The 16,241-nt window shown below is 42.1% G+C and overlaps 1 protein-coding gene across 6 annotated transcripts in view; it reads right to left on the reverse strand.

Moving 5' to 3' along the window:
- Positions 1 to 16,241, reverse strand: part of TCF20 (transcription factor 20) — a 123,959-nt gene that overhangs the window by 9,669 nt on the left and 98,049 nt on the right. For all 6 annotated transcript variants that reach the window (XM_054061178.1, XM_054061193.1, XM_054061206.1 and 3 more), the window contains one exon: positions 6,599 to 6,692. In XM_054061178.1, coding sequence (XP_053917153.1) covers positions 6,599 to 6,692 — 94 coding nt within the window. The remainder of the gene's footprint in view (positions 1 to 6,598; positions 6,693 to 16,241) is intronic.

Below are 16,241 nucleotides of genomic sequence, written 5' to 3' on the forward strand. Positions count from 1 at the left end.
CTCTAGGTATGAGCATATGTGACAGTTTATTTGCAATCCCAAGCCTCAGCAATCAGTTTACACTTTGACACTATGCCTGGCAATCAGGTCACTCATATGCTACTATCGGATCAACTTCTGTGCTTCGTATATGTGAAGCTTCTATGAACTAAGAAATAGTTCAATTAATGATTTAAACCTACAACAGAAAGTGGGGTACTTACATAGAATTGCTTATTTAGGAACAAATTAAGCAGTAGAGTAATTTGAAGAGCCTTTCTTTAGTGGCACCACCAGTATAAGTATTGCTTCTTTTCACCCCCTCCCTCCCAGACGATGCCTCTAAGGGATGTGAGGTGGCAGCTCCCAGATCTTCAGTGCTATGCCCACACCAGTAGCATCACCTGCCAGCTCGCTGCCTTCCACATACCTTGTTTTTCACCCTCACAGCCAAGTTAAAAAGCAGCACTCTCCCAAGGGAATTCAGCTGCCTCCTCTCAGCACCTTGAACCGCAGGGTTGCCTCTCAACGCCCCCAGACTTCTGACAGTGTTCTTTCCAACCACCTCACAGCAGCCTGACCGAGCACCATCACCACCTCAGCAGGTCCAAGCACAGTCACCCACCTCGGTGTGACGACACCAGGATAATTCAGGAAGGTGCTGATGACCTCCTGTCTGCTCCAACCTACCCAAATAGGTAGCAAGTAGAGAAGCACTATGGTAAATAAAATGTGCTGATTTAAAATGCTCTTAAGTACGTAGCATAACCATCGCTACCTGCTGTTTCAATCTGCTGGAAGAGTTTAGCAGACAGCAGGAGACAGCAACTAAAGCTTGAGGGAAAAGCTTTCTAGATACCCAGGCTTTGGCACAGCATCCTCCCTCTGCTATGAAATGCTCGTTTCAACACGAATGCCTCTGGCCTGAAAGGGAAAGAGCGTGCAATAGGCTAAGTTAGTTGAAAGGTTTTAGCAAAAGGGAGTAAAACCCTTAATCGTGTCACAGATAATGATGATTTCAAATGCAACATTAGCAAATAACAGGAAATAAATGTCTCATTATAAGGGCAGGAATTGTACATTCAGACTCCAGCATGAATTATCACTGCATAATACAGCAATCATCAAAAATATAGAGAGCAATCATCAAAACCATACACAATATGTTAGAACAGGATGGAGTTCTCTTCTTTCTTGGAAGCCCAACGTTGGCAATGAATGTGCTACCCTAGCTTAGCACATCAGAAACAAAGATTGTACAAGGATCGGGAAGAGGTGTCACAAACCCCGTACCTCATACCTGATCTGCACATGGAGCTCAATTATTCACCAAGGTTGGCATTTTTGTTGCAAATACTAATAGCAGGTCCAATTAATAGCAATTTTTTTCTTTCTCTTAAGGGACAACTATAAAAAATTCCTTCAGCTTGCTGCAGAAAGTCAGCTGAATACCAATAAGGCAAAACTTGTTCATCATCACAAACCTGGCCTGGATTTCAGTTAGCAGTTCCAAGTACTTTATATTGCAAGTTACAATTTATCATGAAGTGACCAGACACACAGCTATGATCAGTTCATTGTGGCAGAAAGGGAAAAAGAACTGAGCTCGTCCTTGTTTGTACAGATTTTTCTCCATAAAGCAGTCAGGGAAAACCTAAAACATTTTTAATAGAAGCAATTATTCTTCTGCAAGCTTCACACTTTGTCTCACCCTCTGTGTTCTGCTTGTTACTCATCTTTAACGATGCTTGTGAAGACACAGGATTTCTGTTCTCTGAAAATTCATTTTATTTTTTGCTGCTAGGTTTTTTTCCTAATTTACAGTCAAATATCGTTTGTGTGTGAAACTGCCTACAATACATGTTGTGGAGAGGACAACGACAAGTGTGCTGCAACACTCAGGATCTGGCTCCAGGTGGGGAGGAACAAGCAGAGGGCGAGTATACAAAATTTCAGAAAACAAAGATCCTGTTTCCATGGAGACATCCCTAGGACTAAGTTATCTTGAGACATCAGAGGCTCTTCATAAATTTGGACGGACGAAAGCCAAACACAATGTTAACCACAGAAATAATTTCCATATAAAAATTACTTAAGTGGCACTACTGATCTTGATTTTTATGCAAATAGCTAGGAGGAATTCAGTTCTCTCGCACCCTATACTGCCAAAGATTGCTTTGTATGAAAGGAGATTAAAAGGAAGGCTGAATTAGGCTCTATAAAAGCATCCATATGCACGAACTGGCAGCTTACAAAGCCACGTGCCTTGCATAGCAGCCAATTAGCTACAGCAGTGCAAAACCTGGCTCCTCACCAGGGTGGGACTGGAAGCCGACCACTGGCGCAGAAGCCAGAGCCCCAGGTCACACCGCAGGGCCAGCCTTCCGTGCTGCAAGTACCTTGCAGTGGTTTTGAGAAATTTCACCCTCCTGACCTTTATGAAAAACGTACTGCCTTTCAAATGAGCCACAGTAACTGACAGGGTACTGTCTTCCAATCCACACCAGTGCAAAGGTAAAAACATGCTCACGGTGCAGCTGCCGAGGAGTACAACATGCATACTTCATCCCAGCTAAGGCACGGTCACTTCCAGAGATGCTGCAGTAACACAGTCAGACACCAAGCGCTTATGACTCGACATACACACCACGACATGTTTTCTGATCTTTCTTTCAAAGACCCAAACCCAGTCATACATTTACCAAAGCCTGAGAACCCTTGTAAATGTCAGCATAAACTTCTGAAGATTTGGAACGGATCTGTCCTAGATTCTCAATAAAGCAAGGTGGCACCACCCTTCAAAGCAGGGTGGTCGACTTCAAATGAAACTACCACAGAGCTCAAGCAACTTGAGAAATATCTGTAATCTGATTCACTGCAGGAAAGACAGCAGCATTGAATAACCAATAAAAAGGGTTTACAGGCAGGCAACAGGCTGAGGAAAAAGAAAGAATGCCCATTTGCTTCTCAAGAAAGCCTACATTTTCTGCTTGAGCATAAATGAATATCAAACCTTACTCCATATAGCTTGCTTCTTTCTTTGCTACAGACTTACTGGAAGAGTAGCTATGGATTAAGACAGTTTGATCACACCCACAGACAAAAGTAACTGCAAACAAGGTATTCTACTGTCATACCGTCAGGCTGAAATTTTGAATGCTGAGATTCTACTTCAAGCTGGGCTTTTTTTATTTGTTTTGGTTGAAAACTTCAGCTGAAGCAGTCTGACAACTTCCTTCTTGGGAAAAAATATTATTCTGCCCCTCTTAAATATCTCAGCGAATTTTCTCTGAAAAGCCTTAACATCTCGATTTTTCAGTAGGACCTGAATTTTAGCAAAGGTGTCCCCTTGCCAGCTCACCACCAAAACAGCAAATAGAACTCTTTGAAAGGACTAATGGGGATTTTAGTTGCTAGGTTTCGAAAATTCCACCAAATTATACTTCTGTTTGGGGGTGAGGTCTTTACCATAACTGAAGTTCTGGCCTCAGATTTAAGCACCACATGAAAAAGCAATGACGCTGTTGGGGACATTTTAAGGCTTGGGCAGCTAGAAGAAAGAAGGTGGCCATTTCAAAACTGCAAAATTGGATGCACTGACCCAGAAGGCAGCAGAAATGAAAATGTTATTCAGAAAGGCAATCTGGATCTGGAGAGAGTGGAAGCTAACAGGACGATAAGACTAGTGCTAGCAGAAGTTAGGAGCAGGGAATTAAGAATGAGTGCTAGCAGAAGGAGGCCAAGACTAAATCAGGACTGATTCTGCCAGAAGACTGGAGAACAAGAACTATAATAGCTGGATAAGGCACTGGAAGGTGAAGAAGACCAAGGGCAATATACAAGAACAAATTGGGACTAGTAGGGTTAAGTATGACAAAGAGCTAAGTTAGGAGAATCAAATCAGAGCAAGAAGCCAGAATGACAGCTAAAAACTGGGCAAAGGAAAAGCTGGAAAAGAGTAAGGAGATTTGTGTCTTACAAAAAGACTGCAATAAGAAATTTGAGAAGAGAAATTTGATACCAACTAGATAAAGAGTCTGTGGCTGTCATGAAGAACCGGAGTGGAGATCATATCAGACACATACAGACCGAAGAGGAAGAAACAGAAGGGAAAATGTATAAAGAAACACAGAGAAGCCTTTGTTCTCCCTAAACCATATTCTTGCTGGAATGAAACCCAAGATTCACCGGTTATACCACTGTTCCACTATCACATAAACATGTTTGTGAAACTCTCAGTCACACTATCCCATCTTGGAGCAGCTCTGGCCCACTAAGGGGCTTGCGATTTATTACTGACATGTTACTCAAAGGAGTGAAGTCAGCTTTGAAAGCTGCACTCTGACAGGTGGCCATAGGACATGATATTGCATAAGAAAATTAAAAACAAATGAAGTAAGGATAGCCTTGGAACCTGAACACAAAAAGCTACTCTAACGAAAAAAAAACTCAAAGGTTGCAAAGTCAAGACAAATGCAAGGAAAAGCCAAATTTAACATAGCCCACTTCTCCATACTACACAGCAGATGCGTTACATTTAATATGGGCTAAATAATATGATAATATACTACTTTTTGTAGAAGACACTGCCTCTTCCATCCACGACACAGAACCTGCTCTTGGAAATCAGTCACAATTGTTGAGTAAAATTGTCATCTGGAAGATCCTACCGCATTTGCTGAAGTGGAGCAGAATTAGTAAGGAAGGTACATCTGAAGAAAAAGGACAATATTTTAATTTTGATACCCATGTGCTACAGAACACAGAGAAGGCTACAGACTATCCAGTAGCACAAGAATTCAAATTAGCACCCCAAACTGTTGGCAACATTCACTGTAATGTATTTTGGGTTTTTTTGTGATAAAGGGCAGAAAAAAAATTACTAAACACAATGGGAACACAAATCTGCTGATCCTCTCTCTCAAATGTACTGTAAATAATAAGTTTGCTAGTGTGCCTGAAACTCTTGGGCATGACAGAGATGAACGTCACAGAAAATCCCACAGTTCTACTCTCAGAACATAGACAGAATTGTATGCAGTAAATAAAATACAGAATTAGTGAGGACAACACATGTTCATGAACGAGTACCCTTTAATCCTACAGGTTGAAGTTGGGCCTTACGGAAAAAGACGTCAGCCTTCTAATAAGGCAATCACTGTGTTGTAAGATACATTCATAAGAGGCTGAAATTAAAGTTACATGGACACCCTCATTTCTGGCAATTTTTTTTGAGTGTGTGATTTTTGCAACCTGAATAACATTTCTTTAATATCTTATGCCATGGAAAATCAAGAATTCTCCATCTACGCTGCAGTACTATTAATATTCCACTGCAATATTAATTTCATTAAAACCATTTCTGTTAGAACAAAATGCGGTACTCCAGTAGGGGGGGATTTCACAGTAAGAGGCGCAATGCAGTCATTCAGAAATGAGCATACCTACTTCCAATATTGTAACATAACTATAACAGGCTCTACAGTGGGATCCGGACAGGCTGGATCAATAGGCTGAGACCAGCTGCATGAGGTTCAACAAGGCCAAGTGTCAAGTCCTGCACTTGGGACACAAAAACCCCGTGCTGCGCTGCAGGCTTGGGGAAGAGTGGCTGGAAAGCTGCCTGGCAGAGAAGGACCTAGGAGTATTGGTCAACAGCGGCTGAACATGAGCCAGCAGTGTGCCCAGGTGGCCAACAGCACCCTGGCTTGTATCAAAAGGATTATGGCCAGCAGAACTAAGGAACTGATTGTCCCTTTGTACCCAGTGCTGGTGAGGCTGCACCTTGAATCCTGTGTTCAGGTTTGGGTCCTGACTACAGAAAGACCTTGAGCTACTGGAACATGTCCAGAGAAGGGCAACGAGGCTGGTAAAGGGGCTGGAGAACAAATCTTATGAGGAGCAACTGAGGGAACTGTGGCTCTTTCACCTGGGGAAAAGAAGGCTGAGAGGAGACCTTTTGTATGACAGGACAAGTGAGTAACATAGGACAGGAATAGTTCTGAGCCGTGCTTTTTTTATGCAAAACAAAGTTTATCTCCATGAAAACAAAATGACAACTCTCAACCCCAGGCTCACAACTGGAGACAATACCATGCAAACCATTAGCTTGTCTAATGACACAGATTGGACCTACCCCAGAGACTGGCTGAAATGCTTCTAAGAAGGGAGAAGGAAGGTTGTGCTGCAACTGGTACTGATGATTCTACAAACACTTTGCACTTGAAATCACCACTATGACTGTCTATGGGAGCTAACACTGAAAATGGAAACAGCTTTCTAGTTATTTGCACCCTTTAAACAAAGGGTTTCTGTTTTTCACAAGAAAAGAGTGGTCAGTTCTCATACTGCAGCCAAATTTTAGTCACTGTAGCTTTATATCCCCAAAGCAAGCTTTTTCTGCACTCCCAGGTAGACTGTTTTTTCACTTCCAGTATCATCTTGTCCCAACACGCTATTGTACACTGTTTATCTGGTGACACTGATCACCATTTATATTATTGTATTTTCATAGCAGGAGAGAAACGGACAGGGAATAATTTATAAAGTCCTTGGAATTATTTAGTATTGTATGTTTTGAATAAGCAAGAAATACGGTTAGCAAGCAATCTGCTCTTACCTGCATCGATGGCACATGGGTAATGGTATCGGAAGGAGCAGCCTTTGTTGTAGCAGCCTAAGGTGGCTCCTGGTTCCTGGCAATGGGAACATTTCTGAAAGGAAAACCAAGAAACAGTAATGAAGACTTCAATTATCTTTCCAAATACCCATCTTTTTCTGGGAATTGTATCAACAACATTCCAGCACAGATTTCTTGGGTATCGCAATGTTAGACGGTATCTTTCCATACCATACAAAAAAAGGCTTTTCAAACAGGCAACAGCACAGGCTCTTTGAAACAACAAACTTTTCAACTTTTCAGCTAACCAGGCAAAAGATACCAAATATTCAAAGCAACCATTCAGGAAGACCCTGAAACACTTCTCAAATCTGTTGCACTGGCCTATAGCAACCTTCCAATACCTGAAGAAAGCTGTGGAGGGGCTGTTCACAAAAGCTTGTAGTGATAGGACGAGGGGAAATGGTTATAAACAGCAGAAGGGCAGATTTAGACTAGACATAAGGAGGAATTTCTTCACAATGAGGGTGGTGAGGCACTGGCATAAGTTGCCCAGGGAAGCTGTGGATGCCCTGTCCCTGGAGGTGTTCAAGACCAGGTTGAATGGGGCCTTGAGCAGCCTGGTCTGGTGGGAGGTGTCCCTGCCCATGGCAGGGGGGTTGGAACTGGATGATCTTTAAGGTCCCTTCCAACCCAAACTATTCTATGATTCCATGTTTCAGTACTTGACAATGACATCAGTGTTAAAAATGTAGGAAAAGAGCTTTTTTGAACCTACAGCTGCTTTAAAATGAGAATGAGCACAAGGAATGATTTACAAGATACCATTAGCACAGAAGTAATTTTCATTATCATTAGCAGTCCAAGAAGATCAAGGCCAAGTTGAACATTTTTTTGTAAGCGACCAAAAAAGGTTTACGGGGAGCAGAAGATGCTATAAAGGGAAAATACCTCACCATCACAGAAATGGCACATGTCCAGAAGAAAGGCCTGCAGTGCTAGCAAGATGACCATACGTTTATTTTCTAAGTAGTGAGACTCCTCTGATGACCACATTTGATTTTCTTAAATCCTATTATCTCAACTGGTCAATGACGTATTTAACTGTACTGTCAGACAGATGTGAGTGCAGCAGAAAGAAAGGAGAACTCAAGTCTCAAGAGGACTACAAGGATGAAATGAGATCACGCATAGAGAAAATCAGAAGGGCTAAAGCCCAACTAAAACTTAAATTGGTCAATTCTGTGAAAGACAGCAAAGTTTCTACAACTATAGTAACAACAAAAGGAGGGGCAAGGAGAATCTCCTCCCTTTACTGGATGCAGGGGGAATAACAGTGACAAAGGATGAGGATAAGGCTGGGGTACTTCATGTCTTCTTTGCCTCAGTCTTTAACAGTAAGGTCAGATGTTCTCTGGGTACTCAGCCTCCTGGGCCAGAAGATGGGGAGGGAAAGCAGAACAAAGCTCCAATGATCCAAGGGGATTAGAGACCCACTCAGCCAATTAGATGTTCACAAGTCTACAGGGCCAGGTGGGATCCACCTAAGGGTATTGAGGGAGCTGGCAGAGGTGTTCACCAAACCCCTTTCCATTATCTACCAATGGTCCTGGTTGACTGCAGAAGTTCCACTTGACTGGAGGTTGGCAAATGTTATGCCCATTTACAAGAAAGTCTGGAGGGAGGATCCAGGGAACTGCAGGCATGTCAGTCTGACCTTGGTGCTGGGGAAGAGCTGATTTAAAATGCTGGGGTTATTTAGCCTGGAGAAGAGGAGGCTGAGGGGAGACTTTATCACCGCCCACAACTACCTGAAAGGAAGTTGTAGCAAGGTGAGTGTTGGCCTCTTCTCCCCAGTGACAGGATGAGAGGGAATGGCTTCAAGTTGTGCCTGGGGAGGATCATATTAGACATCAGGAAAAACTTCTTCACTGTCAGGGCCCTCAGGCACTGGCTGAGGCTGCTCAGGGAGTTGGTTGAGTCCCCATCCCTGGAGGTGTTTAAAAGATGGGTAGATGAGGTGCTCAGGGATATGGTCTAGTAGTGGACAGGTATGATTGGACTCAATGATCTCAAAGGTCTCTTCCAACCTAGCGATTCTATGAAAGTCGCTAACCTGTTTACGTCATCCTGAATGACTTAAGGCATGCCCTGAAGAATAGGCCTATTATGCATCTCATTTAGACAGCAACTTTATTTCTTGAATGGATACAGTAACTGATTTTTATTAACTAACCGAAAATCCTGATGAAAGGCTGACATTTTTTTCCTTCTAGAAAGAAAAAACAAGGCATATCTGGCTGAAAACACCGTGGGCTGAGACCACTATTATTTAAAAATTAAAATAAACTACTGACAGAAAAAATTACCTACATTAATTTTTGAGTTATGCTTAAATACAGGAATTTTGGGTTTGCTGATGAACACCACCACCACAATAAGGCCTTGTATAAATTGGTACATTTCACCTTCAGTTTAGGCTATAAGAAGTCACCTTTGGTCACCAACTGCACAAAGAGAGATGATGACATCATATAAAACCTCTTTTTCTATCGGAAAAGCTAGTGTCAAATGGCACATGCTCGATTAACTCTACCAGCAAGCTACACCTGTACAGTACGTAGAACAGATGTCCTCAAACCAGCAGCGCACCTGGCGCTGGACAAACGCATGGGGAGGCTCATATGCCAAGATGGCCACGTCAGCTGGACCACATTGCTCCACATCTCTACGCCATGCAGAGATGACTACAGTTTGTATTTAAATGATTGAATGAGGATGAAAGCAAGACTAGCTCCAGCCATAAACCAGGTGTCCCTCTCCAAATCAAAGAAGATGCAACTAACAGAAAAGCTTGTGAGACATCAGTTCTCATGACATCTACAACTGCAGTCTTGAGTACTGCCTTCTCTTTTCTGATACGCCAAGGCATCCTGAGCCTGATCTTCAGTGCTCCCTATTAAATCGTGTCTGTCTTCCAAGCAGTGAATGTGTATCATGACAAACTACTGCAGTGTTTATGATGTAAGAAAAGTGTCCTCGAGGCTTAGAGACAGACACCCAAGCAGTTTATTTTTTCCTGTCAGAACACGAGCGCTGGTTTCCAAAAGTAAAAGTCCCTAAAAAACTAACCAATATTTAAATGCACATCAAAAACGATGGACCTGTGGCCAAACTGCAATGTAATTCACTCTCTCCTGGGAGTAAAACCAAGTTTCACATATAGAAAATGTCTTTTCCTGGCTAGTCAACCCTACAAGAATATTATGTGCTGGCAATAGTCCCAGATTTGCCCACGCCAAGTATTCACAAAATGCAGCTGGAGGAGTTTTGAACCAGAGCTCTTTACCTGTATGCTTTATTCTCGCTTGTAGATGTGGCTGACTGAGATTAATTATTCTAACAGGACAGAACCCAAATTGACTATTCTTTTTGAACACAGATATGATTTTCTAGTTTTGTTCCTCAGAGGCATTCTGTCCTGGCCACTTTATCTTGTCTTTGAAGTACAGTCACCCTGCTGCAACATAGGAGGTCATTCTTCCCTGGAACACCATGTCCTGTTCAGAGCAGTCAATAAGAGCATAAGAACTACAGCAGCAGAGATTAAACTGCAGCTGTGTAAAATATTGCTTAAAACTAGAAAGGCATGTCTTAAAAGAGCGTGCTGTGTGACACAACTGGAAACAAGAAGACCCCTAGCAAAATTTTTCATGCTTTTCCAAATGTTAATTCAGTCTTTGAACTTATTCTTTGTTGCGTCTAGCATGGTTCATCTTGCTATTCTGAAACTTGCAGCAGAAAAGCAAGGCGCATTTTGATGGATTTTAAGTGTGCCCGTAGTGCTGCTCAGCTGAGAATAGGCACAGAATACTTTCAAATTGGTTGTAGTTAGGACTGATTAGACCCAGAAAGCGGGTAGTTAAGATGCTGGAGCATGAGCATCAAGCTTCATTTCCCTTTTTTTAGCCTGCCAGACCAACTAGATTATTACCAAGGTTACCTGCAGCTACACCCACAACAGCAATTCCCCAGTGGACTACAATACCATTGACTGCTCAAGGCAGAGATCATCTGCTGCTGCTGGCTCCCCTGCTGCTGAACAAGTCTCATTTTGGCAGATGCTTCTGCTTTTCACAAGCCACTGACAGTCTAATGGCCCCATTTCTTCTACCTCCTGGGAACCCTGACCATCTGCTTCTTTCAGGGGAAGCTGGGGGAACCACATACACAATGACTACTCTTTTCTTTTGAGTTCTCCCTTCTTGACACACCACAGAGTGACTGAATAAAGCAGACACCCTACAAAGCTGTATGGTTCCAAAACAACTTGGAGTCTATCATTTTATCTTTGAAAAAGACTATCATCATGTAATGCCATGTGGTTTCCAAATATATTCAGGTGTTTCTAGAAAGACAGAATAAAGTGATTAAAAAAATTCTGGATGGTCTCAGTCTTCTTTTGCAAGACATCACTGCCGTTCCTTAAAGGATAAAAAGATGCAGAGTTCCTGCTGGTACTTTTTGTGGCTTTGGTTAGAACCCTTATCTCAGGCATTTATGTTTCAAAACAAAAAGAATATAAAAGACGCACACTACAATTAGAAAACACTCTAAACCAAAACAAAATCAGGGAGCTTCATACAGGAAATGTGGGAATTGGACTTAATGACCACTAATTGTTCTCTTTGGTCCATAAGCAAATTTTCACCCAAACCCACCATCCTGCAGCCCTTCACCAGCAGATGGTAGCAGCCTGCTTGTCACTTGTAAAGGAATTATAGCATTTTTAGCCAGGGAAACAGCACTCAGGCTCTCATGGGAAGAGAAATTCCTTTCGCTCAGTAAGCAGCCTGCTTAACCTCCCCTGCTTGAAAGAGCTGAAGGCTGGTACTTGGAGTGTGCTCCCAGTGGGAGGTGCCAGTGGACAGTAATCACTGCCAGGCACCTAATCAAATCCTGGCTTTAATTAAAAAAGAAAACAGAAAAAAAAAAGGGGGGGGGGGGGCGGGGAAAGAAGAAGAAGGAAAAAAAAAAGACCACACAGCAAAGACTGATTCAGAAGTCCTATCTCCACAATTCATCTCTGGCCACAAGGCACATACATCTCACTTAGAATAGGCTAGAGAGACTGAAAAGTGCCATTTAGAAGAGACACTTCATTCCTTGAACTAAATTATCAATAGTATTAAAGCCAGATACATTGTCTCTACCTCTCCACGCTATTAGCAGCCCATTTCTTCCTCACCACAGCTCATCATTCTCTGTCTACCACAATGAAGTAACACCCAACCTGGAAGTGTGAAGAGTACAGGGACAGCTATCAGAGCGGCAGCAGAGCTGCTCTGACTCTTTCAAAATACCAGCTCTGTTCCCTTTGCTTTAATGTTGTTGCTGGTTTTTTTTATCCCTCCTGCAATTTGTATTCCTTCATTACTATGAGAGTCAACTCTTCTGACAGCACACTTTGCTAAATGTATCCTGGACTGCATCAAAAGAAGCGTGGACAGCCAGTAAAGGGAGGTGATTCTGCCCCTCGACTCCACCATTGTGAGACCCCACCAGGAGCCCAGTTCTGGAATTCCCGAGACAAGAAGGACATAGAACTGTTGGAATGGGTCCAGAGGAGGCACAAAGATGATCAGAGGACTGGAGCACCTCTGCTATGACAGGCTGAGAGTTGGGATTCACCCTGGACAAGAGGAGGTTCCAAGCCTTATAGCTGCTTCCAGTACACGAAGGGGCTACATGAAAGCTGGGAGGGACTTTTTACAAGGGCATGATAGGACGAGGGGGAATGGCTTTAAATTGGAAGGGGTTAGATTTAGATTAGACGTTAGGAAGGAATTCTTCACAATGAGGGTGGTGAGACACTGGCAAAGGTTCCCCAGGAAAGTTGTGGATGCCCCCTTGAGCAGCCTGGTCTGGTGGGAGGTGTTCCTGCCCACAGCTGGGGGTTTAGAACTGGATGGGCTTTAAAGGTTCTTTCCAACACAAACCGTTCTATGATTCTATGAAATGTAATAAATAGAGGGCTTTGAATACCGTTATTCGCCTCTCTCAGAATTGAATCCAACTCCACATCGGTGTTCCGACCTTCCTCCTCCCAATCAAGCACAAGCTCTTAGACTTATGAAAAGAAGCGCCCCAAGCTGCTCAAGTGAAACACACATCTTCATCTTCCCTTTGCCTCTGCACTGACAGAGATAATGTCTTTGTCTAGGAGTACTGGAATCCCACAGTGGACAGGGTTTTGCTGGTGGGAGGACCGAAGCCACCAGACCACCCCTCCCAACATATTGTGGGCAGCAGCAGGGACAGTTGCTGAGAAGCACAAATGAACTGCTTCTGCCTGGCACTAAAACAAGGCATCTTTAGATGATTCCTCCACTATCTTTGTTGTGGAAGAATTACCAAAGCAGTTTAAGCAAGGACACCCACAACAAATACAACTGTATCTTACTCACTACTCTCTATAACCCAGAGTCTTTTTTTTGTGGACTGATTGTTTCGTTCAGTTTGCCCACCTGTGCCTCACACTTGGGCCTCATTCTAACTACCTCTCTTCAGAGCACCAGTTTTTCCTTTGCTGTCTGTTTTTTTCCCTTTTCCTCTGCTTTGCTTTCTAGGAATCTCCTTGTTTTCCCCTTCTTGTTTATCAGTGCTAAGAATGCATAAATGTAATAAAATGGAATGCAATAACTGAAAGTTACTAAAAAAGGAAAAGCAAGCAAAACCCGAAATATCTGTGGCATGAATTACACAGGTATAAGTCTTAACTTTACATTTCTAGATGCATTTTTCATGCTCTCTCCTTCGTCTGCTTAAATTATAAGCTTTTAGGAAAATAATTGCTGCTGTATAATTGCACTGCACAAATGCAGATGTAAGATAATGAGGATTTCAGAGTCAGCTGCAATATTAGGAAGGAGGGCCTTCTGACTATTTCTGATTAAACAGTTGGCAAGCTAAGCAGAGGCTCAGGTTTAATATCCAGGCAAAAGGGCAAGAGGAGCACAGCAGGCAGCCGTGTTTTCTTTTCTGCAAAGCAGGGTGCAGAGAGACAACTTGGTCCAACAAGCTACCAGGAAAACTAAAACACACAAAAATATCTGTACTGTTTGCTATGGGGGAAAAGAATAAGTGACTCTGGGAGCCCGCTGCAAGAAGGTATTGAGGTGAAAGAAGAGCAGAGTGGGAATACATTTTCAGGAAACAGGAGGAAAACAGCACTTCCAGTCCAATGTGCAGATACCACGTAATGAAAAGATTTGCCTGTGCAACTGGGGCTTGAGATAACAACCAGTACTGAAGGGTACAGGATTAGTAGTTCCCATTTCCTGTCAATTTAAGTTCTCCAAAATCCCTGCGCAGAATATTGGAAAAATTGTTGTGGTTTGACAAAAATGAACCCCACAAATAAAAAGATAAAAAGCCTTTAAACTTGCGTTATTGGATGGTCCCTCATGCCAATGACGACACACCCCTGTAGCAAGCAAATCAAGCAATACGAAAGGAAAACAGTCACTGAAGTACAATTGGGCAGATCTCTTTGAGCCAATAAGGCACATTTAGATTTCAAGATTTCAGCAAATGCCAAATCAATGATCTGGAAGATGCTCTATTAACAAAGCTGCATTAGGAAACAGTAAAAAGTCAGATCTGCAATGTTGCATGGGTTGCTGAAGCACAAAGGGGAGCTGCAGCTCAAAATGGATGGCGTGGAAAAAAAAACACAATAGAAGAAATACAAGAACTGAAAAATGCATTCAGAAAGGGAAATCATATTCAACGCATACAAAACTGATTAAAGTACAACAGAAGCACTTGAAATGAAGAACAGAGAGTTCTATTTCCCTGAACTCAAAGGAAAAAGAGAAAGTAACAAGAACAGAAACAAATTGTTAGTTTTGACAAGGAACAGTTTGCCAGCAGAAATTTCTAAGGTCCTCCGCAGACACTTATGCTCTTCAACTGTGCTTATAGAGACTCTCAAATAGAAGGGGAACAATAAGCTATGAAAACTTGTGAAGTCTGTAAAATTAACCAAGGTAGTCAGATCTCAAATTGTTGCTAGAGCGATGGAAAATCATCTCACAATCCCAGATAACCATATGATAAAATGGAGATGAAAATTAGTGTTGTTAAGGCAAAGCGATACACACAGGGAAAATATTTTCACCTATGCATATACATGATGACAGACGCTAAATTAGCATTTGCTACGCACGGGAAAGCATCAGTTGTCACCCTAGACAGAAACATCACGCAGTCCCTGCAACCTCAAAAAGAGACAGCCAGAATGTAAGAAGTTATCAGGAAAAGAAATTGATAATGAAACACAAATCTTCATCATGTCTGTCTGTTACTCTTGGATATGTCTATCTTCATACTGTGTCTGGTTCTGGTGACTCTGTTAATCAAGGAAAACTACAGATAACTTTAAAAATTTAAACACAGACTATAGGAATAACTAGGAAGCCAAAGAGCTGCCATAGGAGAAGAGACAAAGTGTTTTAGAAAACAGGTAACTGCAGAGGGATTGAGATCTACAAAATCAAATACGGTGTGCAGCACAGAATGGTCCTTAGCCATTTCCAAGAAGGAAGAGTGAAGAACAGATTTAAATTTAAAGCAAATCTGTTTTTTTCCCCACACAGAACAAATAATTAAACTATAAAAGTCATTGCCAAAGAATGCTGCACTGGCCAAAAGATAAGCAAGCTCAAAACCAGACTAGACAAATTTGTCAAGGATAGATCTGCCGCTGCCTGTTGAACACAGTGATGCGAAAGCAACTTCACTAAAGCTGTGATTGCTGAAAGGAGGGATAAAATATATAAGCAGCAGTCTGTAGGTGTCCAGTTTATTACACAACTGTGAAGACAACTGTCCGTGGCCATTGCTGGAGACAGGACACTGCAACAAAACATATTTTTGCACCTGTTCAGAACTGCAGTTCTTTTGTAGGCCAAGAGATTACATTGTGAAATTCCAGAATGTACAGAATCCCCTCCCAATGATATTGAAAAGAACGCAGGCACTTAGAAATTGTACTGTAGGTTACAAGGTTTTAAGATTCTTCAGTCTTAGCTTAAGAACAGGAAGGCTGAGCCAGTTTGTAATGCTATCTATAAAAGGGCTGAAATTTGATCTCAGTGATAAATTCATGTTCAGTGCTCCATAGAAGCCTAAGTGCTTCATTCACTCGGGGGAGTGATCAAAGACTTAAATGTGCATGAACGTACTCTGGGAGATGAGACTGGGGAAACGCTGAGAAAGTCATGAAGGAGGATGAACCCTCCCCGCCTCTCCAACAATAGAAGGAGGAAAAAAAAAACTGCCTGAAAGGAGGACTGAGCATAACTGAATCAGAATAGAGGCTAAATACTTCAAGAGTAAACTGACGGTTAACTAAAACAGATTAGACAAAACTGACAAAGAACTAGTAACTTGAAATGGTAATGGAAAAGCATGTTTAATTTCAAATTAACAAGGCTAAGTATGTGCCTTTGTAGCCATTTCATATTTTAAGAAGAATATTAAAGTAATACATAGACTACCAAGTCCAAGAAGACAAGAAATGCATACATCTTTTTGATGACAAAGAGCCACCCTGAATGAGAGAAATGTTTCAGACAAC

The sequence above is a fragment of the Cuculus canorus genome, chromosome 1 (assembly GCF_017976375.1).
Source record: "Cuculus canorus isolate bCucCan1 chromosome 1, bCucCan1.pri, whole genome shotgun sequence".
Taxonomy (NCBI): domain Eukaryota; kingdom Metazoa; phylum Chordata; class Aves; order Cuculiformes; family Cuculidae; genus Cuculus; species Cuculus canorus.